We start from the raw sequence: 27,045 nt of genomic DNA, 5'->3' as shown, positions 1-27,045 counted from the left end.
TTTACGTATACATTTCAGTATTTTCATGCAATACTCTCATAATATTGTTATTAATTTTCACTATTAGGTGTAAATTCATAGAAAATATGTGGTTTTAAATCATAGTAATATTCATCTTAAATTAAAAAATGTGAATTTGTCATCATGTGCCGTATTTTTCGTAGACAACAATTTTGAATTGTAACGTTTTTTTGTAGCAAACTTTAAGGAAAAGTGAAATTATCTCGATGTAACATAGGATTTCAAACAAATTGATTGGATTTAATTTTGTATCCATTATAATTCACGTCAATATTATTTTACCACTGCACCCATGATACAATAATACAAGGTAGAATGACTTAGGTGAAACAAAACAGCTCTGTAAATTGTGGGTTCTTCTGTCAAATATAAAGTATTTATTTTAATTAACATTTTTTCAACACAAAGTGAATGAAATGTTATGATTTCTTACCCAAATTGAGTAGGGAATACGATGAAATGTTGCTAAGAAGTACTTAAAAAATAAGAAAATTGACAGAAAAATGCTAAACAATGAAAAAGAAATTTGTTCAATTCCCTTATTCGTATTTATGTATAAAAAAATATTTTTATACATAAATACGAATAAGGGAATTGAAATTAACAGCGTTTATAACGTCACGAAATATTGGCCATACACCCACCTTTTTTGTAGATGTAGATGTCAAATCTTGACTAACTGAGACGATCTAGATCCCCGTCCGTTGAATATTTATGTATTCTGAAGCATACTTTTAGGAGAAGCGATAAATTTTTGTCCAAAAGATATTTCAAATTATCTCGATTTAGCATGGGATATCAAACAAATCGAGGCTATATCAGATTGATTTAGCAATTAAATCTAAAGGCGCGTTTAGACTAGAATTTTTTTAGGCAGTTATTTTGAATATTTACTAATATTAAAGAATACTTTAAGGAGAAGATTTTATTTTTGGTGCGAAAACAGAGTTGTATTTGAAATTATCTCGAGTTAGCATAGGATTTCGAGAAAATGGAGATAATGAGAGGATTTAATTTTGTATGGTAAACCGAAGTAATTTCAGCCCGATTTAGCAATTAAATCGAGATAATGAACTTGGTCTGTAGTCTAATCGTGCCATAAACGCGTCTTTAGGTCGAGTTCCCTACTAAAGTAACTTTAAGTCATTATTACAATTACATTTACAATTTCATATAATTTGTTTAATTAAATTACCCTAGCGTGGATTTGGAATTTGAAAATGTACAGTTGTGAAAATATTATACTCACAATTTTGCATCGAAGAGGCCGGCGTCGTGTTTATTTATAAAGGGCTAAGCTGAATGTTCGCGTTAAGCGTTTTTTTGTTCTCGCGTTAACGCACGCAAAAAGTTAAAATTTATTTAACTCCAAAGCGCAGCGCACATCAACTTCGAGCGTTTGTGTTATCGTTTCCTTGTGGTTGTTGTATTTTCGATAACATATTACGCGACGGATGGCTCAACGCGAGCAGCTCTTAAAAGTTGACGGCGGCGATTCTAATCGACTACCGACTTTTCGATTTTGTCAAACCTCGAAGTCGATTCTCGACTTTACCAACTAAAGCAAAATCGACTAAAAATTTAATTTTTTATAAGAATGGTTGTCAACAGATGAAAAAAGTTATGGAATGTGTAATTTTTGGACAATTTCGGCTTTGTGTTAATAAATCAAAAATTTATGAAGAAAATCGAAAGTCGATCTAGAAAAGTCGACTGCGATTTTCTCAAAGGTCAAAAATCCACTTCGATTTTTAGACTTTTTAATACAAAAAGTCGATTAATCGATTAGTTGAAAGTCGATTTACTTATCCCTAATCATAATTTCCCTAAAAGGTCGTTTACATTTAAACGGATTTGGTTAACCCAGTGGGTTTCAATTATCAATTCCTTTGCATATATGTCAAATAAATCCTCATAAAGTAGGTTAACCCGGTAAAAAGTTCTAATGTAAATGCCGTATAAACCTCATTCGTAAACAACACGGTTTCCATTTAGTCTCTATCCCACCTCATTCGTAAACTTTCGGTTATACCATTTTGAGTTCATCTTTATCGGCCATTTTGTCTTCTCCTCCCATTCGTTAGCAGGTGGAACGTTTTATTTAAATGTAACGGACAGAATAAGCATAGATAAAAGTTCCGTTCCAAAACCTAAAAGAATCTACTAATTTTACAAGTTTTGCAACTTTTTACTCGAAAACCGTTCCTGAACCCATAAAACTGGTAAAGCATTGAATCAAATTTAAGAGAGCACAAAACAAAATGGCTTTCTCTTTGTAAACTTTTTGTTATGTTGATTTTGAAGTATTGCCATCTAATTTTGGCATATTTACTAGATTTGCGTTCCCGAACTTTTCAAATTATTTTGTACTCTGAGACTTGAAATGTTTCCCTTTTACTAGCTTTACTATTAAACAAGTGAAAAAGCGTTAAGTTCGGCCGGGCCGAACTTTGGATACCCTCCACCACAGGTATACTGACAGGTATTTGAAATGAAAAAGTGGACCGATATTTATAATTTTAAATAGAGATATTTGGTACCCAATATGAACCCACTGTACCAAATTTCAGCGAATTCGGTTGAAAATCGCGCTTAAGAACCTCAAAATACCGAAAATTTGGGGTGCCCTTATATGGGGGCTACCAGAAAAAGTGGGCCGATATTTATAATTTTTAGTAGAGATATTTGGTACGCAATATGAACCCAATGTACAAAATTGCAGCGAATTCGGTTGAAAAGCGCGCTCAAGAACCCCAAAATACCGAAATTGGGGGGTACCCTTATATGGGGGATATCCGAAAAAATTGACCTATATTTAAATTTTTTTGTGGAGAGATTTGGTACCTGCTAAGAACTCAAAATACTAAATTACAGCCAATTCGGTGAAAAATACGATAAAAACCCAAAAAATACTGAAAATTAGGAGGTACCGTTATATGGGGGCTACAAGAAAAAGTGGACCTATATTTATAATTTTTTGTGGATACATTTACTACAAATTCGCTTGAAAAACGCGCTCAATAACCCCAAAATACCGAAAATTGGGGGGTACCCTTATATGGGAGCTATGCCTAAACGTGGACCGATATATCCCATCTTCGAACTTGACCTGCCTGCAGACAAAAGACAACCCTATGCAAAATTTCAGCACCCTATCTCAATTCCTTCAGAAGATAGCGTGATTACAACAGACGGACGGACATGGCTAGATCGTCTTAGAATTTTACCCTGATCAAGAATATATATACTTTATAGGGTCGGAAATGAATATTTCGATGAGTTACAAACGGAATGACAAAATTAATATACCCTCCATACTATGGTGGAGGGTATAAAAAGTACTGGAACAGACCATTTGTTGGCGAAGGTTTGCGTACGACGTCGCTTGAGTCTTGGCAGAACGACGATTAACAAGCGAATTTTATGAAGGCTGGAGTCTTGGAGGCTTCCCACTGTTCTTTTGAATCTCTCTCTCTCTCTTTCTCTCTCTCTTTTATTATTTTTTTTTTTTTCGTTTTTCCATATATAGTTCCTTTGCTCCATATAGTTCCTTTGATCCATATAGTACCTTTGCTCCATATAATTCCTTTAGTCCATACAATTTCTTTGCTCCATATAGTTCCGACTCCTACATAGTTCTTTTGAATCTCTCTCTTTCATCATTCTTTTTCCATATATAGTTCCTTTGCTCCATATAGTTCCTTTGCTCTTTATAGTTCCTATGCTCCAAATAGTTCCTTTGCTCCATATAGTTCCTTTGATCCATATAGTACCTTTGCTCCATATAATTCCTTTAGTCCATGCAATTTCTTTGCTCCATATAGTTCCTTTTGCTCTCTCTTTCATCATTCTTTTTTTCGTCCTTATAGTTCCTTTGCTCCATATAGTTCAAAAAAGGAACTGGATCTTATATTAATTAAAGAACTGCTCTTTATAGTTCCTTTGCTCCATACAGTTCCTTTGCTTCAAATAGTTCAAAAAAGGAACTGGATCAGAGAAAGGAATTATATTAATTAACATTTTACCGAACTGGAACTAGTTTTTATAACAAAAATAATCGGATGTGGTAGTGATTATGGGATGCATACTTATTGTTCGACTTTTTAGTCTTTGGCCGGGGATGTAAGTTTTTCTCTAATTTCGGTAATTTTATTGGCGATGCAGAATCTCAAAAACAATCTGGCCTGAGATTTCGGACGGTCATTGCAGGATTAGATCACTTACATCCAAATGGGACATAATGGAGTGGATTGTTGCTTTTTATGTGAGGAATAGGAAGAGCTGGAGGCAACTGAACATATACTTTGTAGATGTCTATCGGCCATGGGACATAATGGAGTGAATTGTTGCTTTTTATGTGAGGAATAGGAAGAGCTGGAGGCAACTGAACATATACTTTGTAGATGTCTATCGCAGCAGAAGCCATCGGCGATATGGAACGCATAAAAATACTTGGTTTCTTAAACATTTGACATGGCTAGGTATAATATGTAACTTCTTTCTCTACCACTTTCTTCCCGCTCTTTATATTTTCTCCGTTTCAGGTACTTAGGATGATCACAATGGACACATGTCGGACACATGTCCGAGGAAAAGCAGCAGCTAGACAAATTGTAACTGAAAATCCTTTAACCTATAGACCTCCCTCAGAAAAAAATTATATTGTTGTGAACAAAAAACTATGACATATCGTTGAAAAATCAGGACGGTCAGTACTTGTGGAAATATCGTTCTCCACTATTATTGCAATTAGATAATTAATAGTAAAGATGTCCGGATGGGACACTAACGTGTATAAAGTAAAGGACTAAAAGGATAAAGTAAAGGACTAAAGGATAATCGACTACGAATTCTCATTGTGTAACAAAAGTAAGGTCGCCTCATAAGACAAAAAAAATCACAAAAATTATAAAAATAACAACAAATTAAATAAAATCTATTTTTAATATACATTTATGGAAATAGCTTACATCATACATAAATAAATTTTAAAAATGACATAGTTTTATTGCTAACACGACAATCATTAAATACGAATCCGACAGATCGACTAGCTCCACGCAAAACCATACTCTTTATCATAACATACACGTTCTAAAATTGTAACAGCCTGAGTGCCAGTCCGGCACATGTTTTCCACGACATACGGTTGCAGGCCACAATCTGAAAGATTTTCTTTGCCAAATACTTGACCAGCCGCATTTTCTACGTCGGCATTGTGTTGCTGGTCCGATTCATCTTTCTTGTCTTGATTCTGGCCAGCAGAATCATCAACTAGTAATTTGTGTGTTGCTTTACTAAACGCTATTGTACTCATCGTTGAGGCCAGTGTTGCACTGAATGTATCTTTGGTCTCGCCGAGCAGGTGGCACACGTAGGGGAGAAAAGATGGCAATATTGTACCCTTTACCTCAATGCTACAGTAGTCGACACCATCCATTCGAACCTTACTAGAGCGTGTATTTAAATGCATCATTGTCGCCTTAGGAAATGCAACAGGCGATAATAAGGTCGGCGGTACCCCAGCCAGACGACCAATAGAACTTATTGTACTCTTTGCATTGAGCAGGAAACTGAAGAAACCTTGACATTCAACGCCCTCTATAAGCAGCAGTGAATTATCGCTAAAATCTTCAGACATTTCCTGAGCTTTTAATTTACGTTTATGAGCTGTTTGGATTTTACGTATTTCTTTTTCGTCTACACCCAGACTGTGCAACCAGTCATCACCTTCTTCCTCATCATCGTCGTCGTTATCATCATCTGCATCGTTGTCGTCCTCCGCATTATCTCCATTACAAAGTTTCTCTTCCTTCTCATTATTACCTTCTCCATTGGTTAAATGCCCATTCGTTGGAGGTGAATTGCTATTTTCTCCTTCCACAGATTTATTTAGACCACCGCTATCTTTCTTTAAGGGCATAGTGTATTCAATACCCTCTTGGCGTAAAGCATGACGCATACCTCTTGTTGATGGTGACATCAGAGCATGGATTTCCGCCCTGCCACCTGTTCCAGCTGCTCGAAAAAGAACTGTGAAGCCATTAGCACATAGGTAGAAGTAAGCACATTGCCTAGCCCGCAACAATTGAAACAGCCCTCGGAAACTGTAATCCCAATCTTCGGCAAGGGCTTTTCGTTCACGTTCCCCAATAGTAATTCCAGCATTTTCACGAGCATTACGGGGGAATAATGTCATCCACGGAATATGAGGGTGTTGCCAATAGTAAGTTGCCTGATTAAATCTTGTAGCTGGTGAAATATCAAGGCCATTTTCCTCTTCCTTCTGTGTGTCTAAGCAACGTACGAAACTCGTAAGCCCACTGGCCAATTGACTGGTCTTTAGCTGGGTTGCTGGCAAGTCTGTACAACAAAAGAAACGAACTCGGGTTTTTATACTCCAGTCCATGGGCAAGTGTTTTGTTATATTCTGCTCCACAACCACAGCATCATCATCCTCAGGACCAGTGGCGGATTGCTGTAATAACTTAGAAAATGCGTTCGCATCAAACGGCTGTAGAACTAATTTCGCTGGAGGTGGACGAGTTGGTGTTTCTTTGACAAATGCCTCCGCTTTGGGTACAGCTGGAGAACTGATGAATCCCATTAACGAATCTTCAGACTCATCTGTTTTCGGTTTTTTGGCATTATCTGATGATCTGTATTTTGTAAAGAAAGACCTATGTATTAGCGAACATTATATCATCAAAACATCTCTTACTTGGCAAATGGATTCTTTCTCTTTTGGGCCATTTTTGCCTCCAAAAGGGAAGATTTATCAGTTTCGGTAATCGCAAATTTTGCATTGTTATTATTGTTGTTGTTGCAATTAAATCGTGCCGCAAGTTGTTTTTTCTTTTGTTTCAGTCTTTGCAATCTCATAAGCTGAAAGTAAACAAAATCTATAAGAACGATCACTCCATGTTGAGATGCCACTAACCTCATCTGGTCGCTTCCAGTTTTGTGTCTTATCTTCTTTCGTCGCCATTTTAAGTGGGTATTGTGTGCGAAAATTATAAACAAAAAACCTCTTGATCTATGTATATTTGTGTCTAGAGTCTGTAAAATTTGCAAAATAAGACCTTAGTTTTAGTTGGCTAGTTGGGTAAAGCCTCTTCTGCGCGCCTTTTACCGTTTACCGAATAAACCGACCTAATTTAAAAACGTTCCACTTGCCACGAATAGAGAGAATAAGCAGTGAATGGGTGATAAATCACTAACTCGTAACAAAATGACCGTTAAACGCTTTATTTACGAATGAAGTGATGCATAATGACGATATTCTCGTTTTGTTTAGAAAGTGATAGGAGAGATGGGTATTTCTTCATAGGGAAGTAGGTGACCTAGTTGCCTTGTCGACAAAGCGTCAATTTCCGAATTTTGAATAAATTAACCAATTTCAACCTTTTTTTAATTTCTTAAAAACTATCCGAAATTTTCGATTTTCTACACAATTTTGAAAAGAACTCGGAGCAAATTGTTAGCTGGTAAATGTCGAAAATTGATAATTTCAATTTATTTCACAGATGTAACTTAGCATTACCTTCCATTTTAATACAAGTTATCAACATACGACATTTGTAAATCCACATAGCCCAATATGTTTGATGAGTCCAATAAGTCTGATGAACGGCAAAAAGGGTCGCATAATGGTGGGTGCTTAGGTTCTTCCCATGGCTTTCCTTTTCATTGCCAAACTTCGAACATTAAGCTCAAACAGCAAGAGAAAAAAATGGCTTAAAAATCATTAAAAACTCAAACAAACATATTTTTTGGAAAAAAAAAAATTAAACCATTTGTACTGTAAAATCTACTAACTTTAATATATATTTTTTTAATATCATAAAAAATGCTATCGTAGTAAAAAAGTGTACAGCAAATGTTTTATTTAATTTATACACATAAAAAGTCATCAATGATCCCACAAAATATATACTGATCGGTTTATTCTATTTTGAGCTACAATTGGCACCGCAAACTGTTTAGTAAAAACAGTGTTTTGTAAGCAGGAATTTTTGAAAAAACTATGCAAATTTTTCAAAAAAAAAAAAAAAAGTCCAAAAGTAGATTTGTCATGAACTCAATTCTGAGATCTCTTTTTGGATAGTAATCAAATTTTCGCTCGATAGTAGGTTATGTTAAAGGATGCGCATCTGTTATATTTAGACGCTTCATTCGGAGACCAATTGTCGATTGTATTCATCCTTAAGAGTGAAGTTAAGAAGTGAAAAAGAACAGTCAGAATGTACAAAGTAGCGTGAGAAATTTATCCAAAACAATTAATTGGCACAGCTAATAATTTTAATCGGAGAAGAAGTCAATAGGTCGATCTCGTATCTTCCAAATATTCGGTGTCTTCTGCTGCGAAGCATTGGAAACCTGCAGAGTAGATGCTCGATCGTTTCCGCCTCTTTATTGCCCTCGCACAGACGACAGTAATCCACCACATTGGTAGAGTGAGTGAAATTCGTACTTATTTCTTCTAAATCATTAAAAATAAATAAATATATCAAACTAGAAACACCCCAAAAACACAATAAAATTAAAACTTTTAAAACTTCATTCTTTAGCATCTATCATAGATTATTACATAGATCATTCTTATTTTGCTTATTACAATACCAGTATATAAAATATATAAATTTCATAATTTAAGTTCTACGAATTTGCATTCAATGCAGTATTACCATTAGTTTAATACCAATAAACCAATAATTCCATATAATTCTTGTTCTATTTATTACTTTGGAATTTCTTATCCCTTTTATTTTCGATATTTTTCCGTTATATTTGATGAATCATTGTAGATAAAAAACTCTTCCAGTCCTAATTTAATTTAACAATTGGAACGACCCATTTTAAGGTTCGTTGCATCTTCTTAGATAATTGGAATGGTTGGCAATGCATACAAGCATTTAAAACTACAAATCCCTAAAAGTATGCAAAGCAAAACTGAATACACACTTGTTGTGTTGGCAAACATTCGGGAAAAAATCGATAACGGTAACGTTTGCTAAGAGGAAAATTTTTTCACATAAAAAGGTAAATTATTAAAATATAAAAAAGTATAATCTATTAACAAAAACACGATTAAACGCAAATGGACAATGCAAAAAATCATCCTCTCCAAAATGTAATATGTTGTTGTTTTATTTTTAGAAATTGACGTAAGAGAAAATATGGCCACGAAATTCATCTTTTTGTTAATTACACTAACAGCTGGACATTTGGTTTCGGCATATGCTCCAATGTCTAAGGAAAGTATTTTTGCGGATGTCCTCCTTACGGAACTCTTAAATCGCATGGAAAAAGAAAACGACCCACTCAATAATTATTTCGACCTCGATGGGGATTTACCCAAAGGCTTGGATCTCGTGTCACGTTCTTCGGGACAAAATGCACCCGAAGATTATGAATATCGCAATATCTTTCCAGGGGGTTCCAATCCATCCATACGTGACCAGGAATTAATGCAACACAGTTCGTTGTGGGGACATCAGTATGTGTCCGGTGGTATGGGCGAAGCACCCAACCATTTCCCAACATTGATTAAAACCGATGCTAGCTTGCCAGCCTATTGTAATCCACCAAATCCATGCCCTCAGGGTTATGATCAGAGTGCCGGTTGCATATCCGATTTCGAAAATACCGCATTATTCAGTCGCGAATACCAAGCAGCCCAGGATTGTACTTGCGATAGCGAACATATGTTTGATTGTGCTGGTCAGGACTCTAGTGCTGGCAACAGTGAGATGGCTTCGACAATGGAAAAGTTCTTAATGCATCAGTTTCAAAGTGACAACTCCATTGACAACTCAAATGCTCCAGTCAAGAAACACTTTGGTATTTCCCCTGCTGCCGCTGCTGTTAATCCATTCTTGGAAGGTGACAAATTGCCAATAGCGGCTAAGAAGGGTAATCTCAATCACATCAAGGTCTAAGACTTACCACACGACAAGTCCACAATATAGCGAAAGAATAAATATATATTTTATGTAGTCCCTTTCCTACAATATACACATTCGAAAATTTATTAACATCTTTGATCAGACGAATGTTATTAATGTATATAGCGATAAAAACAAAAAAACATATGTATGTAGTATGTATAACATAGAGAAAAAACGAAAATAAACAAATAATGTGTATGTATCACGAAATGTTAGTATACATATGTACATGTTCTGGCGTAAAATGGAATAAGTAATTATTGCACTATTATAATGAATTAGATTATGATTTCAGTAACGATTGTTAAAGTTCTTTATTTCAATTATTAAATACACAATAAAATATTATTAATGTTATACCTCTAAAACTTCTAAGTTACTTTGTTTTTATATACAGGGTGAATTAAATGGAAGAATTTATTATATACACACAAGTTTATGGAGATTCATACAAAATATATATTTTCAAATACACTTTACAATTATTTTACATAAAATTGTCCCCGATTTATTAAAAATCTTGATTATTTCTTATAAGATCCTGTGAATTAACACAATTGTTTGGTGGTCGGCAAGCGTACGCCCGATTTGATCCAAACCGGTTGTTCAAACAATGGAGAACGAAACAAAAATATTGGAATCTGTGCATGTCTCTATATTAGGAAATCAAGATAATTATAATTATCACAGCGCTCCACAGTAATTTTAAATTAATGACTTAAAACCAAATGGGATAATGATGATGAATGAAATAACTCCTGCAACATTGCCCAACGCTTTCATAAAATAAATTACGAATTACACTGTATCCTATTACTAATTGTTTTGATCTACAGTTTTTTCACGACTTCGAACGACAAACGGTTCTATTACTATGTGTTTAGCATACTTATATATATTTATAGGGTGCAAGGATCGGATAAATGTCCAAAAGAACGATGAAAACATACGAATATGTGTTTCTTGTTTTTTTTTTAAAGGGTCTATCCATTCGATTTTCACAATCCTCCCTAGATTCCCATTGTTTTATCATTAAAGAAATTTTGCAATGCATGAAAAAGATGATAATAGCTTGGTGCCAAGTCCGGGAGTCCCGAAGTTTCAGGCGAGTCACTGTAGATGTGTGTGGCCTAGCGTTGTCCTGGCGAAACACAACACCTCTCCTGTTGGCCAATTCTGTCCGTTTCTGGTCAATTGTAAATGGTTTAAAACAGTTTTATGGTCGATTTCTAGTTCCTGGGCGATCATAGCCATCGTAACGGCTAACATGTCGATCAACTTCGATCATTTCTCTGATTTTATAGACATTTTCGACGACCGGCCTACCTGTGCGTGATGCATCTTTAACATCAATCTTACTTACTTAGCTGGCTTGTTACAGAACGTTTGTTCCATAAGCCGAGCTTAAAAAAGATTTCCAAGCGCGTCGGTCTTGTGCGCAAGTCCACCAATTTGGAAGACAACATTCTAAGATGTTGTTTTCTACTTGGTCTTTCCATCTAATTCGTGGCCTTCCCCTTCTACGGGAACCATCAGTAGGCTCATTTTTATATGCCTTTTGAGCTGGGGCATCTTCATGAACGGAATCTACGAAACGAAAATTGTACATAATTGGATGTTATAGTATCGGAACCATAAACACCATTCCCAATTTTAGCCGCTTGGCTTGAATTTTCACATTTGTCAAAGAAAAGTTGTAAAATGTACCGAATTTTTTGTTTGTTCACTTCCATTTTTAACACCCTGTAACTCAGAACCGAATTCAATAAAACAGCAAAATAGTTTTTTTTATTGTGAAATGTCACTCTTCCAACGATCATAAATCTGAAATTTACGTATTGACTGATCTATATGATTGTGTTACTAGATATAAATGTCATGGAATTCTAACTGTTACCGGCAAGCGCAACATTGATGATTGTGTTCTGTAGTTGGTTGATTTAATCGGTAGATCGTTATATACAAATATGAGCCAAGGAACATTTTTTGTAGCCCTTTAAATGGCTCATCATTTTGGAATGCATGGGCACACACAAAGGTCTCAGCGGAACTTCGGATGTCCACATCTCAAAATTGCATTTCTGCAAGGAAAATTGATTACCGGCCCCCTTAAACGTTTAACACATAGTAGGACTTCAGACTTGGCATGTTAAGTGGGCTTCTTTTATGTTTTCCAGTCTTGAATCCTCGTATGTGTTTCCCCTTTTAGGTGGCTCAAAATTAAAAAAAAAGTTTGTATCATTTTGATATTATTCGTTCACTACAATGAACTGGCAAAAATGAACTCCTGGCTGGTTCACCTGCTCCATCCAGTGAGTTATTCAATTGAACAAAACATAAACAAGTTGATTCGGTTAATGTGGTTTAGCGAAATAAATTAAATTGCTAGATTATTTGTATTTAACACAAGATGGGAGGATCTGAAAGAACTTCATCGCGATCATCGAGTTATCAAAGTTCAAGACATCGATCGTCAAGGTCGAAGGATAGAGAACGAGAGCGTGATAGATATCGTGACAGAGACCGTGAACGGGAACGCGATAGGGATCGTGACAGGGACCGTGATCGTGATAGAGACCGTGATCGAGATAGAGATCGTGATTATTATTCATCATCTTCCAGGCGACACAAGAGCAAATCAAAATCCAAGCATTCTAAAAAGTCTAAATATCACCGTAGAAGTTCTAGCTCCAGTAGTTCTTCATCAGACTCCTCGGAAAGTTCCAGGGACAGCCGCAGTAGTAGAAGTAGCCGAACGTCATCAAAATATTCAACATCTCGCAGTAGTAAGACTCGTGCTCCTAGTTCCGAGAGTAATTCTAGAAGTGCTCCCACTGTATCTTCTCAATCAGCGGCTAGCACATCAACTGCAACCAAAGGTATCGATTTGATGGATTGCAAAATCCAGAAAGCCTTAGAAACCATTGAAGAGGATTCCTTTAAGCCTATGGCGTTCTTTAGTACAAGAGATCGTGAGGCTCCAGAAAAATCGGATAAAGTCATCATAGATCTCAATGCTGAAACTGTCACATTTCCAAAGCCAATGGAGTTACAAAGTGATTTTACAAAGGAAGAAATATTTCACCCAAATGTAAGGAAACTGATCTGATTTTCTTCTGTAATGTCAATTTAATCTCAAATTTCTCTATTTTAGTTCTTAGGTGACCAAGAACAGAAACAGGATAAGTGGATCAGGAAACTATTAATGTACCGACAAAAATATATGTCTGAATAACTACATTTAAAAGTGTTTGAATCAAATAAAAGTCATAATATTAATATTTATAAGAAAATATAACATAAATTATCGAAATGTTTTTAACTAATTCATCGTGAGACTAAGGATTCACATTTTACAAAGACTGCCCTTTATAAATGCCATTACCGGCCATATGTCGTCTTTTTGTTTCAATATGTATGTTTTAAACATTCTATATCGAGGAAATGCCATATTTAAAGCAATGAATAAAATAATTTCAATTAATTGCTTGTGCCTGCATACATTTTTATTTATTTTTAAGGAAATTAAATATTGGTTTGTTACCATACTACACTAATTTATTTGTTGTTACTATTTTTTCAATATTATAAAAGAAAATTTGTTATCGTAGTAAAAAATAGTATTTCTTCCAGTACGGAAACATACATTATGTACTTTGCTGGACTAGGTTGTATTCGAAATGCTGAAATAGTCCTGATTTAGATTAGGCGAGTTTACTTGCGGCAATTATTATCGATCTCTTTTGAACTTGTTTCACGCGTCTATACAAGGCAATTCGGTTTCAAAACTATTTTTTATACCCTTCACCACACTGTGGTACAGGGTATTATGTCTTTGTGCATATGTTTGTAACAGGCAAAAGGAAACGAGATGGTTCCTTTTGAGAATATGCATGGAATCACATTCTAAGTCGATTTATGCATGTCCGTCCGTCTGCCCATGTTAAATTTTAAACAAAGTACAGGTCGCATTTATGATCCGAATTGGATGAAATTTGGCACAGCTCATTTATTTGGCCCAAGGACGAACCCTATTGAAATTTCGTCCGATTTAAGGTAAATGGCTATGGTATGATAAAGTCCCTATATATCATAGCCTAGAATGATGTGTGCTAAGTTTCATGAAGATCTGTTCAGATTTGGATATAGCTCCCATATATATTTTCGTCCGATTTTATATAAATGGTGAACCAAACTTCTAATGTTTGTCCGATTAACACGAAATTTTGCACAACGTATCAAAGTGAGACTTGAATGACGTTACAGGGTTTTGTTGAAATTGGTGCAGATGTTGCCATAGCTTCCATATGTATTTCGAAAGGTATCTGATTGAAATTATATTTTTAAATATAAAAATTAAAAAAAAAACACTAATTGAGCAATTAGCTTATGTTTAAGGGAACCCCCCCCCCCCCCCCCCAATCACGATTTAAATTTTTTAAGATTTTCAATGGGCTGGTAAATCAATACCAATGCTTGTTAAGGTTTGTAACTTTGCACATATATAATTGAAGATTTAAAAAAGAAGAAAAATAATTTACAAAAAATTTTTGTTATTGTTTTGTTGTTGTTTTTTGCAATTAAAGAAAAGTCCTTATTTTTGATGGCGGGCATGATAACTCCTCACTGGAACATCGGAATCCGAAAATTCCAACGGTGTTAGAAAGAGTACATGTCTGGCTCTCGTATGAACTAGGATTATTGACTTCGCTCTAAAATTAACAAAATGGTGGACCTTTGAAAAAATATTTTTGGAAAATCGCCGATTTTTGACCAAAAACCAAATTAAAAAATAAGGAAGATCTTCACCGATTGGCTTTATCCTAGTTCATACGAGAGCTATACACTCCCAGAGAAACGATGCAAAATTTGGAACTGATTGGATTATTAGTTTTTGAGTTATCGTGCCCGCCATTCGCAAAAAAATGTTTAGAGAAAAACGCGTTTAAAGTTTGAGAAACCCTTTAGGCGTCACTTGATGCTGACACACTAAATCGGATATATCTTCAACAGTTCTTGAGATTTTCACTTGAAATTTTGTAGAACGAGACTTTTCTATTCTGGAACAGGACGCCAAGATGGAAGAAAGCAAGAAAGATTTTCACAGGATAAAATGATACATATCGTCAGCTAAAATGCAAAAAGGCGTAACTAACAAAAACTTGAAAATTGACTTTTTGAATGAATATTGTGAATGTCAATAAACTACATGTGTTGACAAAGTTTTACACGTCTGCGGTCAAAAAGGAACTTCTATTAACAAAAAATAAAAAGACGTAACTACAAGTGGGTTTATTTGATAAATGCAAAAAGCCGTAACTAACAAAAAATTCACGTTTTTACTTAATTGTTATGACTGCCATTAAACTAAATAACTAAATTTGTTAAAAAAATTATAGTCTATTATTCGTCATATGCAATATCACCCTGTCGGGCATACTTTTTCACTTAACATGACATGTTTATAGATTTCATTCAAAACAGTTTTTTGCTTCTCCTACACAATTATGTTTTTTTTAGTTACGCCTTTTTGCATTTTAGCTAACGATATGTATTCAGCCCCCTTAAAACCATAAGATATATGGATTGTAACAAGTAATATTTATTCTGAAAACTAATATAAAACATGGAATAAACGTTTTACTTAAAAAATATTCTTATTTTTATAGAAGTATTAATGGAATTTCGCAACTATTCAGTTTTAGCTTCAGCTGCTGCCGCTTCACTGGTGCCATTCTTACTTGCGGGAAGGTCTTTAACTCCCGTCGATCCAAAGCCACCCTCGCCACGTTTAGTTTCCTCCAATTTGTCAACCTGTTCCAATTCCGGGTAAAATATGCGCTCACATATTAACTGGGCAATTCTATCACCACGTTTCACCTCAAAGTCGGTATCAGAGTGATTGAACAAAACCACGCCGAGGTTGCCACGATAATCTTCGTCAACAACGCCAGCTCCAACATCAATAAAGTTTTTAAGCGCCAGGCCGGATCGGGGTGCAACACGACCATAAGAGCCATTTGGGACTTCAATTTGAAGGTCTGTCTTTACCAAAGCCTTACCGCGTGCCGGAACAACCAAATCGTAAGCACTGCGTAAATCCAATCCAGCGGCTCGTTCCGATCCACGGACTGGTTCGAAGGCTTGTTCGGTTAATTTGGCCCAACGCAAAACACATTTGGTATCCAGCTTCATTCTTTTTGCTTGTACTTCGGTTTCTGTTGATTTATCTTCAGTACGTTCCATCTGTAAATTATTGAATGATTTAGATTTTCAAAATGCCCGCTAAAAGCACAAAAATTACTATGATTTTACAAACTCCAAAGGACCCGACAGCTAAAGCAATCTTTCTATCAATGAATGCCGGAGGATCTTTATTTGCAAGGGTAGATGTTTTGGCGGTTGAATGTGCAATGAAAGCCAAATAACGATTACTTTGTGCAAATTCGAATAAAATTCTATGTTTATACAACGACGTAAGGCAGTAGACGTCATAAAATCATAGAATATGATATGTTCGTTTAATCATATGGTATGTTCGTTTAATCAATAATAGGTGTGTTCGTCTAATTTTCCAGTAACATGTACTCAGTAAGAACTTACTAAAAGTAAACGAATAATTCGTTTTAAGACAGGAAATTGCAAAAAAAAAAAAAAAAATTTCATAACAAAAATTAGTAGCAAGATGAAAATTTATGTTGTTTTCAAAAACCTGTTCCTCATGCATAGTGGACATAACTAATGGTTTTCCAGACAAATTATGAGTGCACACTAGGGTCATGATTTTTTGACTTTTTTCAAAAACCATTTAATACTAAGTTTATTTCATTTAATATTATAATATTACGTACTACTGTTTTTTGTGGAGTAGTGGATTTAATTTAGAACAGAGTGCGCAAAAATTCGACACAAATATATGCTTTTTGTGTCAAAAGGAACTTAAAGGAAACCTATTAGGAAACATTAAAAGGCATTACGAGTCCATGCATAACCACAATTTTAATTTAATTAAGGCTCCTACTGGCGAAAGAAATCTAACCAATCGTCGTTTTAAGGAGTTTAGCGCAAAATTAACTGAAAACGGTTTTTTAAAGTGTTGTGTTGGAATGGTGACTGTAATAAGTTGAAATGTTGGTGTTGCTACAAGAACGGGCAAAAGTATTTTGGGAATAAATGTGCAATATATTAAAGACTTTAAAATTATTATAAACAATATTGGCATGATCAACAACAACGGAACAAAATGTTAAAAGCGTCAAAATCACTGCAGCAAGATATTGTAGATTTACAAAATGAGGAAATGGAAACAATATCTGACAATGAGAATGATTATTACGAGCTGGTACACGGCCGACTAAACTCGGTAATGGCAGTAGTACGATGCGCAGCACACACTATCCAATTGGCAGCTAATGATTGTTTTAAGGACATGCAATGTAAACTGGAAGATTGTAGAAAAGTTGGGAAACTTTTATGGGCTAACATAAAAAGCGGTCGATGCCCTGTAGATATTTGTTTGCCACCAATTGAAAGAATTACTCGATGGAACTCGACATTTGATATGATGGAATTAATTCTCAGTTTTAAGGATCAATTAAATGGAAACGATGTAGAATTTTCTATCGACTGTGAAATTGATTGGATCTTCATAAAAAATTTTGTCAATGTGTTTGCACCGATGGCACAATATACCAAGCAACTCCAAGCTGAGCAGTATATTATTGGCGATTTTTACAGAGATTGGCTTGTATGAAAAGCTAAGTTAAGGAAAATGGGAGAAAATGTGTTTGCTGTAAGGCTACTAGAGTCTATGACAAGAAGGAAAGAAAAATTGTTTGACAATGTTGCGTTTCTTTCCGGAATCTACTTCGATTTAAGGTTTAAATTTTTGGATTCACTATATATAATGATGTATGTTGTAGATACTCTTTTCATATCATTTCAACAACAAATTATTGCAGGCACATATATTAAGGACAAGTGCAACGCTTACTTCCTTAAATGGGGAAAGAACTATCACTGCCGAAGAAAGTAATGCCCTAGATGGTATGCCAATGTCTCATGACGACCGTTGTCAAATTTTGGAAGAAGAATTAAATAACTTGACAAGTAGCAAATTTTAAAGCCAAAATGATGCTAATATTCACCAAAAACTGGAAAATTTAGCATATGGAAAAATCTGTCAATTAAAGAAAAAAAATTGTTTAATCTGGCTGAAATAGTTTTAGCAGTTCCATCAAGTCAAGTGTCCGTAGAAAGAGCATTTAGTGCACTTTCCACAATTGTTAGCAAGCAGCGCTCAAGATTAAGCAGTACCACAATTAATAATTTATTAATAGTTAAGTTGAGTAACAATATAATGGAAAAAGTTAATATCTCATAAGGAATTTAAGAAAAATTAAATGTAATGTCTTTTTTATATACTATTTTTTTTGGCTTGAAGTGATTTTTTTTATCCATATTCTACTTTGAATTACACTTTTTTTTTTGCTGCGTGTGTTTTTAATGACCCGTTTGTTTATTGCTGCGCTTGCGAGCATTCGCGAATGGTTCTTTTTTGAGATTTTCAAATAAACGCTTGTAGCGAAGTTTTATTGTACGTAAATTTTTCGTGCAATGAGAGATTGTATATGTTTTTCATTCATTGTAAATTTATCATTCGCGATTAATTGAAAAACATTCGAATTCTCGCGATGAGCATTCGTGAGAAAGAGTGTATTTTAATCATTCTCCGCACCCTGATTTAGAATTATTTAGTATGGATAGTATTGCAGTAGGTTAAATAATAACTATAGTAGTGTGCAACTACTAATGACCTTTTTGGCTCTGTTGCAAAAAAGCGAGTTAAATTAAAGAATTTTAATAGAGAAATTAAAAAGGTCCTGCGAAATACACTTTGAAATAATGTTTCTGTGAAAACTACTATAACTATACAAGGTAGTCTCATGCAGTCATATGTTTGAAATGTACGCATATCATGTGTTCAGTGACAAAAATTGCTAAATAATTTATCTCTGTCTCTAAAAATTATAAATGTAAGTTGTAACAATCATTTTTAAATCTTGAGAGCAAATTTCAGCTTTAGAAAATACCCCAATCGATACACATACAATTTTATGTAATTTATTTTCCATATTTTTTAAAATTGATAGATGATTTCCAAATTAAAAAGGGTTGCCATCATTAAATTCTCAAATGAGACTACCTTCTTTAATTATGCCATTAATCATACATAACCAAAACGAAAAAAGTATCGATTTTTATACAATCCACGAAAATATATAAAAGTTATGAACAAAATGAGACATTTATCATAAAGATCGGTGAACATTCCACGTTTTTATTTACAATTCAGGGAAGGTATATAATTTACTATTTTAATTTAGGTGGGACGCTGATTATGATTTTCACAGTTTTTCGTGGGATACTAAAACGGCGTATACATTAGGACTTTTTACCGGGTTAACTTTATGAGGATTTATTTGACATATATGCAAAGGAATTGAAAATTGAAATCCACTGGGTTAACGAAATACAGTTAAATTAAAACGTACTATAACGGTTATGTAATTTTGTATGCCTTTAAGCATTATGGAATTTTTTTTCAAAAATTCGTATAAATTCTTATAAATAAAAATTCCAAATGATTATGTGCGAGAGGTTCCTTATAGAAACACCTAATCATTGAGATTTTTTAATCTTATGTGAAAATTCGTCAAAATGTGATGCTGGTATACGAGGTTGAAAAAAAAATGTTTGGATTAAACACCTAAAATCGTTCACCAATATCCATTGATCCATTTTAATGTTTAATGATACAAATTCAAAATAAAAATAAACAAACATTCAAGTTGCTGCAGAATAAATTGTTTTTATAGATCACAACAAAACATTAGATTAAATGTCAGCTGATGTTACTGGAAAATCGTTACAGGGTAAATTTTCCTCGCATGAAAATATGTTATGTACCTACATTTGCCCTCTTAGACAAATATGCTCCCTAAATTTGCCCACTTACAATTTGTAACCAATTATTGAGATACCTAATACACCTAATGTCAGACCTCCAAGTCCCAAATATATAGAGATGGGGGAGAAATTTCATGATCGGTGTGTCGGTATACTCGTAAGGCAGATATACGGGAACTACATTAAATGTTTTCAATGGTCTTCCGTTCAATATCGTGATTTTAATTATTTTTAACTGTACAAAGTCAAGTTTCAGGACAGTAGTTTCAGTTTTCTCAGAAATTTTGTAAAATTATACAAAATGCAAGAAACAGCAAGATTAAACCGAATACACATCCATTTAATAGGGGATATAGTGATGATTTCATCGCAATACGGCATTTGAAAAGAAAACAGCTAAAGTATTACATCTACCGTATACGATAATAGTTTACCCTTAATTTGTACAATCCTTGCATTAGATACAGTGATTTCCGGCACTCTATGAAAAAAATCTTTTTGTTTTTAACAAAATTCATTTATTGTGTGTATGTATGTTGCTTTTTTTTTTGCAAAAAATGGCATCATTATCTCTTTTTTATTCAAACAGGCAAAAATGGTTTCTATCTTTTTTTAATTCAACAAAGAAAAAACATTTTCCGGCAATGGGTTATATTTCAATGTTGGAAAATGGTGTCGGTTAGAAAAATGAAAGCTTTTATATGAATATGGTCATAAGAGTTATGCATGTATGTATATAATTCAATAGGTTACAAATTATTTATTATTATACTTTTTTTTTGTAATTTTGTAATCCAATATTTATTTTTTGTTTTGTAATTTTGTTGTTGTAACACTAAGTGTTTCAGACTTATTTTTGCACATGATTCTAAAATGGGAAGATATGCCCACGTTTCTAGGCTATCTTTCTATTGCAATAGAGTGCCGAAGTGTCCTACGCCTTGTAGGCCTTCGCTATCGACTCCTCTCCTCTTACAACGTCCCTATGTAAGTGTTGGGCGATGAGTGCGCTCTTCAGTAACATTAGGTTTATCTACGTGAAAGCATAATGCTGACTACATTTCCAGTGTTGTCTAATACTTGGCGGGCTTCGTTTACACTAATATTTGTAAAATCACATCCGTCCACATCTAATAGTTTGTCGTAGAGACACAATAGTCGTGATGCATCGGTATCTGGCGTGGTCGCGACGACGTAAATGCCTTCTTTATTGGGCAAGGCGTCTATTTGGAAACCACGTTCCGTTTCCCATTTCAATGAGATTTGTTTGACAGTAGGATTCTTATGTACTCCAAAGAGCCATGGAGTTTTGCTTTTACTGTTGTTGGGCTTACTTGCGTTTGGAGCTGCGTTCATGTGTGGTGATGCTGTTCTTGAGTTGTCTGCTGTAATGTTATTATTCTCCTTTGTAGCATTGGTGTCGAGTATTGCAGTATCTGTCGTATCTGTGCTGTTGTCCATTGTATGATTTTGACTCCGTGATGCACTGGTCGGGGCATCATATTGCTGGGTTATATGTGAAGTTTTAAAATTATTCTGATAGTCCGTTTCATTCGTCGTCAACGGTTGTATCATTTGGTAGATTTCATGAGAATGTCCATCAATATTCTCCATAGTGTGATTTTGTTGCTGCTGTTGTTGTTGTTGTTTTTGCCGTATAACCTCGTAGTTTGTCAAGTCTTCTGGTGTCTTTTTGGTGAAACTCCGAGCAATGTGATACGGTGGCGGATCAGGCAAATTTCCATTTGCTGTTCCGAGCGTCATTTGACTCATTTGATGGGTCATCATATTGGAATGGAAGTATATTGGTTCTTGTGGTTGAGATGGCGACAATGTATTTGGTTGTTCTTGTTGTTGGTAGTAGTATTCCTGTATTGGCTGTTGATTAATAGGCAGCTGCTGTTGCTGCTGGTGATATTGCTGGTAAACTGCAGTTGGACTATTTTGCTCATAGTAAATGTTTCCATTGGGCACAACACCCATGCCATGGGCGGGTAAGTGTGCGGTTTCATTGATCTGTTGGTACGGTTGCTGTTGTTGCCATTGAACAGAGGAAGGATGCGTTTGCAGAATAATTTGGTCGCCACCCTCCCTGGGAGAATGATGCAAAGCATAATTGGTGACATATGTCGCGCCCGACTGATTGCTGGGTATAAACTGAACAAATTCCTGCTGGCCACTTGGAACACCATTTGCAGTTTCACTAATATTTCCAACTTGCTGGTTGTACTGTTCCTCATAAGGTTTGTGCTGATTACGGCGCAAATACTTCGCCATAAGCCGCAATTCCTTGGGATACGGAGTTGGAGAACGCATTAGAAAGTCTTTAGCTTGTGCTGCAGGTACAAAATGAACATTATCCCGTATCTGGCTTGTACCACCGTACGCATTTGAGGGCATAACAAAGGAAGTGGGCGCCGCTGCGGATGTGGAGGGTTGCGGTGGTTGCTGCTGAGGCAAAGGCACTGGCAACAAATCGTCAGGTTCGCTGGTCTTTCCGGTTGTCGTTCCAGTTGTGGGTGAATTTTGATTCGTATTGAGTATTGTGGTTTCCTCAGCAAAACATATGCGACGAGTGGGACTTACACAGTTATTGCGGACCGCCGCAGCACTGTGCGGTTGCCGTCTTATGCTATTGTGTAGCTGGTCTTCTGATTCGTTTTCTTTGCCTCTGGTGTTCTGCTTAGAGCCAAGCTGGGGCAGCATGAAACAGGTTAAATGCGTTTTCTTGGTGGCGTCCACATATTGCAATGGCACCAATGGCTGAGCCTGGTTATTGCTTATCCATAGGGAAGTCAAATTTACTAAACTAAATACCGACACAGGCAATGTGGCGATGTGATTCTGGACAATGTTCAATACTTTGAGCTGCCGCAGGTGGCCAATATTGCTTGGCAACTCGGCGATTTTGTTCCGACTGACACTGAGGACGCTCAGATTGCTGCAAGAGCAGATTTCATCGGGCAGCTGACGTAAGTCGTTATCGTCGGCAAACAGATACCTCAGTTTTCTCAGAAGGCCTATCGTGTTGGGCAAACGTTTCACCTTGTTGTGGCTTATCACCAGTTCTTCGAGATTCTCCAGGTTGGAAATACTATCGGGTAGCTCGGTGAGTTCGTTCGACTCGCACTTGAAGGTAACCAGGGACTTTAGCATGCCTATGCTAAATGGGAATGTTGTCAAGTCGTTTGTAGAGATCGAGATCACTTCCAAATTGTGCCAGTTGCTTATCTCGTTTGGCAGCGAACTGATGAAGTTTCCATTGGCCTCGAAATGCTGCAGTTCACGCAGTTTACCAGCCATGGGCGGTATTTCGCGTATTTGATTGAAATCGAACCAGAACTCGCGCAACTGTTTCAGTTCAAAGACAACATCGGGCATTTTGGTAAACTCGTTGCCGCCAATATCCAGACGCTGTAAATTCGTCAGTCGCTGCATCGATTTTGGCAAGGATACCAAGTTGTTGAGGCGCAACTCCACTATACGGAGATTAACCAGCCGACCAAAGTTGGCCGGTAAGAATTCCATGTAGGTTTCATTTAGCAACAATTCCTGCAGCGATATCAACGATGTAATGGCATCCGGCAAGCGTTGCAGTGTATTACAGCTAAGATCTAAATGGGTCAGATTCTTGCAAGACTTAATACTGTCTGGTACATTGGAAATGTAGTTGCGATTCAAATTGAGCTGCTGCAATTGACGCAAGGTCCCCACCGCCTCGGGTATAGTCTCGAGATTATTATTGTTGGCATGGAGAATCTTTAGGCCCTGACAGTAGAAGAGCTGCGGTGGTAGATTGTTAATTCGGGTCGATGTCAAGTACAGTTCTTCCAGAGTCCTCTCATGCTGCCAAACCAGTGGGAACACATCGGTGAGTACGGTATTACTGTAGTCCAGTTTACTAACAACTTCCTCGTTCTTGAATTGCAGACAAGGGAAGCATTTCGATAAAGGCATCTTTGTTGAAGGTGTAGTTTTACATTTGTGGTATGTCAGGCAGGCAGGTAGGTGTGAGATGATAAGGAAGAGAGCAGAACACAGATCGTATCACAAGAAGGCACAGTGAATGGAAATGCTCATCAACATTAAATGCAAATGGAGCGCAGTGATGTTTTAGTCACAGATTTGCTTGTATTTAGCAGCGGTCGTTCCAATATGACTCTGCCATTGTTTATTTATGAATTGAATAAAGTATTGATTGTAGTAGAGTTTTTTGGTTCACGTTCACGAAAGAACTAGTTCATCATCAGGCAATTCACGTTAAAATGATTACTTGTCGTGCTATCCAATATAAAATGATTACTAGTTAGGATATTCACTATAAAGTGTTACCACGACAACGAGGATTTTAAAGAAGAGTACACACTATCAGTTTTACTATCGGTTTTTTGAAAAGATTGAAGAAGATTGAAATTTTGGGAGAGGGTCACTCTTGGTCCAAAGGTGACGAAAAGTACTAAAAAGTGTTAAATGTGATACCATTTGTATTTGGCGAACCGGTGGAACTAGAATTCTGAAATTTGGTTTGGTGGTCGATGATGGAGTGTAGGATAGATGTACCAAAGGGTTTTTGGAAATTCGAACTATAACTATCCGAAAAGTACGAAAATGTACTAAATTTTGTACAATTCTGTAGCATGTCAACGGATAGCGTTATAAACTTGAAATTTGGAATTTTAATTAAGATTAAGAAGTAAGGAGATGCCAGTTTTTTTCGGAGTGTAGGTATGGGATATAGACGTAGTTTTGGAATTTTTTTTACTGATGTGTAAGAAAAGTACAAAATCGTACGATAGAGCGGAAACAATGAAATTTGCAGTCAGGGTCACTGTGGGAGTGTAGGATTGGGGGTCAGGCAATTTATATTCATGGAATTTGGAGTCAGGATCAATGTTGGGGTGTAAGATCGAGGTATGTAGGAAGTTTTAAAAAATTTTACTAATGTGTAATACGGCATTTACATTAGAACTTTTTACCGGGTTAACCTACTTCATGAGGATTTATTTGGCATATATTCAAAGGAATTGAAAATTTAAACCCACTGGGTTAACCAAATCCGGTTCAATGTAAACGACCTTTAATACATTTGGATTTAGGATTTAGGATAACTGCAGGGTGTGGGTTTGGGTTTAGTAGGAAGTATTGGAAATTCGTACTACTGTGTACTAAATTTCGTACAATTTAAATTGTGGGTGAACCAATAGACTTGGTTTCTAACGGTCTTTAGTTTCTAACGGCGGACGTTTACATCTTAAGCCGCACACACCAGCAGAAATAAGGGTTTTCTATCGCATTTTGGTCAATACAAGTACGTTTGATTTTATATATGCAATTTCGAACCATATTAAAGGATTAGTTTTAAAGACAAACTTTTTAAGGAAATAATATTGCACAATCTGTATGTGGCCGAATGTGCCCCACTTTAAAATGCCGAATGTACCCCGTTTTTTCATTTTTTTGATCAGTTTTGTAAAAACATTATATTTTTAAATATTTCCATAATAATACACATCGTAGTTAACCACTTTTTAATAATATTGCCTTAAAAATTTAAAAAGTTTTATACGCGAAATACTTACGAAATGAAATTGAAATATTACAGAAACATCTATAAAAATATAAAAACCCATGTATCTAAATAAGTTTATTAGCTAGAAATTTCAAACTTTGTGTCAGTTATTTATTTCGATATTGGATACCTATGTATCGAAACTAGTGATGTACGGTGAGAGCTTCATATCGAAAACGCGATTGCCGAAGGTGCCCCGATGCCGAAGGTGCCCCAGTCTCCCCTAATATGTGCGAAATGGAACTAAATTTGGTACAATTTGGATTTTGGTGAACCTTTAGAGCTCGTATCATGAAACTTGGTACTAAATGGTACTCAAATTTAAATTATGGTCGATTTAAATATGTGTAGATTGATTAGTTTTTCTGACATATGCAGTTTTCTTTGAAAATAAAATAATATGTTAATACATGTTTAAATATATCCCACATTCGATAACGAAGTAGCGGGCATATGCTAGTATTTACATAAAAACATATTAAACAGTTTGTTTTTATTGGTTTTTTACAACTTTATTAAGGGAACCCCCCCCCCATTCTGCGTGTCACTTTTTTTTATTCTAGAATGTCCCTACAAAATTTTAAGTGAAAATCTCAAGAACCATTCCCGACCGTTAAATTCGTCCGTATGCCTTTTGGATTACGAAATGCTCCAGCGACTTCCCAGCGTTTAATCGATCGTCTGAAGACAACCATGAGTGACATAATATTGTTGGCATACCTAGACGACATCATTATTTGTTCCCCTACTTTCGAACAGCATTTGGATGATTTACGGCAACTATTTCAGCGGCTTCGAGAATTCGGCCTAAAGGCAAACTTAGAGAAATATCGTTTTGCATACAAAGAAAAATGCTGCATGGAAGTGGACTTCAGACCAACAGACAGCATTTGATCAAATTAAGAAATTGTTAACCACAGCACCTATTCTCAAGCAAGCTGAAGATAACCAAATGTTTGTACTAAAAACCGATGCAAGTAGCTATGCTCTTGGTGCAGTTTTACTCCAGGGGGAGGGCCCTGATGAGCATCCAATAGAATACGCAAGCAGATTACTGACTGACGCGGAACGCAACTCTTCAACCATCAAAAGAGAAGCACTGGCAATTGTTTGGGCAATGCAAAAATTTCGTGGTTACGTCGAAGGATACCAAGTTAAGCTGATCACTGACCATCAACCTCTGAAGTGGCTAATGTCCATTAAATCACCAACAGGACGCCTGGCTAGATGGGCACTTCTTTTACAACCGTTTAATATCCAAATTGAATACAAGCCTGGAAAAACGAATATTATTGCTGATGCATTGTCCCGGCCTCCTTGTCAAGATGTTCATGAGGAAAAGGAACCATGCGAAATATGCGCCTTCTAGCCTAGGAAAAATTCTAAAGAAATTAGAGAGAGCCAACTAAATGATCCTGAACTCAAAACCATAATCGAATGTCTGGATAAAAATGAAGAATACGAATCATATTGGTCTAATAGAGTATACTTCATCAACGATGGCGATGGAACAGAAGAGCCACAACTTGTAGTACC

The 27,045-nt window shown here is 35.8% G+C and overlaps 5 protein-coding genes across 5 annotated transcripts; 2 read left to right on the top strand and 3 right to left on the bottom strand.

Moving 5' to 3' along the window:
* Positions 1 to 5,071: 5,071 nt before the first annotated feature.
* LOC133326966 (protein downstream neighbor of son homolog) lies at positions 5,072 to 6,903 on the bottom strand. Its single transcript, XM_061535576.1, has 3 exons — positions 6,743 to 6,903; positions 5,923 to 6,680; positions 5,072 to 5,850 (listed from the first exon to the last, which is right to left on the bottom strand). The coding sequence occupies exons 1-3, from the start codon at positions 6,901 to 6,903 to the stop codon at positions 5,072 to 5,074; spliced, it is 1,698 nt and encodes a 565-aa protein (XP_061391560.1).
* A 2,297-nt stretch (positions 6,904 to 9,200) lies between these two features.
* Positions 9,201 to 9,962, top strand: LOC133326960 (neuroendocrine protein 7B2). Its single transcript, XM_061535570.1, has one exon. It carries the CDS (start codon positions 9,201 to 9,203, stop codon positions 9,960 to 9,962), a length of 762 nt encoding a protein of 253 aa, XP_061391554.1.
* Positions 9,963 to 12,381: 2,419 nt separating this feature from the next.
* On the top strand, positions 12,382 to 13,206 carry LOC133326959 (serine/threonine-protein kinase fray2). Its single transcript, XM_061535569.1, has 2 exons — positions 12,382 to 13,062; positions 13,126 to 13,206. The coding sequence occupies exons 1-2, from the start codon at positions 12,382 to 12,384 to the stop codon at positions 13,204 to 13,206; spliced, it is 762 nt and encodes a 253-aa protein (XP_061391553.1).
* A 2,456-nt stretch (positions 13,207 to 15,662) lies between these two features.
* On the bottom strand, positions 15,663 to 16,166 carry LOC133326958 (deoxyuridine 5'-triphosphate nucleotidohydrolase). The gene has a single exon (XM_061535568.1). It carries the CDS (start codon positions 16,164 to 16,166, stop codon positions 15,663 to 15,665), a length of 504 nt encoding a protein of 167 aa, XP_061391552.1.
* Positions 16,167 to 20,949: 4,783 nt separating this feature from the next.
* Positions 20,950 to 23,923, bottom strand: LOC133326957 (protein lap1). The gene has a single exon (XM_061535567.1). The coding sequence runs from the start codon at positions 23,895 to 23,897 to the stop codon at positions 20,970 to 20,972; it is 2,928 nt and encodes a 975-aa protein (XP_061391551.1). The 5' UTR covers positions 23,898 to 23,923; the 3' UTR covers positions 20,950 to 20,969.
* Positions 23,924 to 27,045: the final 3,122 nt, after the last annotated feature.

Source organism: Musca vetustissima, unplaced genomic scaffold (assembly GCF_032173495.1).
Source record: "Musca vetustissima isolate MV318-11 ecotype Yass unplaced genomic scaffold, APGP_CSIRO_Mvet_v1 utg6038, whole genome shotgun sequence".
In the NCBI taxonomy this organism is placed as follows: Eukaryota; Metazoa; Arthropoda; class Insecta; order Diptera; family Muscidae; genus Musca; species Musca vetustissima.
This window is presented reverse-complemented; position numbering and strand designations above follow the sequence as displayed.

Bases quoted from the DNA above. Each gene is read 5' to 3' on its own strand.
- LOC133326957 (XM_061535567.1), bottom strand. From the start codon at position 23,897: ATGCCTTTATCGAAATGCTTCCCTTGTCTGCAATTCAAGAACGAGGAA.
- LOC133326960 (XM_061535570.1), top strand. From the start codon at position 9,201: ATGGCCACGAAATTCATCTTTTTGTTAATTACACTAACAGCTGGACAT.
- LOC133326959 (XM_061535569.1), top strand. From the start codon at position 12,382: ATGGGAGGATCTGAAAGAACTTCATCGCGATCATCGAGTTATCAAAGT. The intron at 13,063-13,125 runs GTAAGGAAACTG...TCTCTATTTTAG, and splicing joins AAGAAATATTTCACCCAAAT to TTCTTAGGTGACCAAGAACA.
- LOC133326958 (XM_061535568.1), bottom strand. From the start codon at position 16,166: ATGAAGCTGGATACCAAATGTGTTTTGCGTTGGGCCAAATTAACCGAA.
- LOC133326966 (XM_061535576.1), bottom strand. From the start codon at position 6,903: ATGAGATTGCAAAGACTGAAACAAAAGAAAAAACAACTTGCGGCACGA. The intron at 6,681-6,742 runs GTAAGAGATGTT...TACAAAATACAG, and splicing joins AGAAAGAATCCATTTGCCAA to ATCATCAGATAATGCCAAAA. The intron at 5,851-5,922 runs GTGGTCTAAATA...TAACCAATGGAG, and splicing joins GCCCTTAAAGAAAGATAGCG to AAGGTAATAATGAGAAGGAA.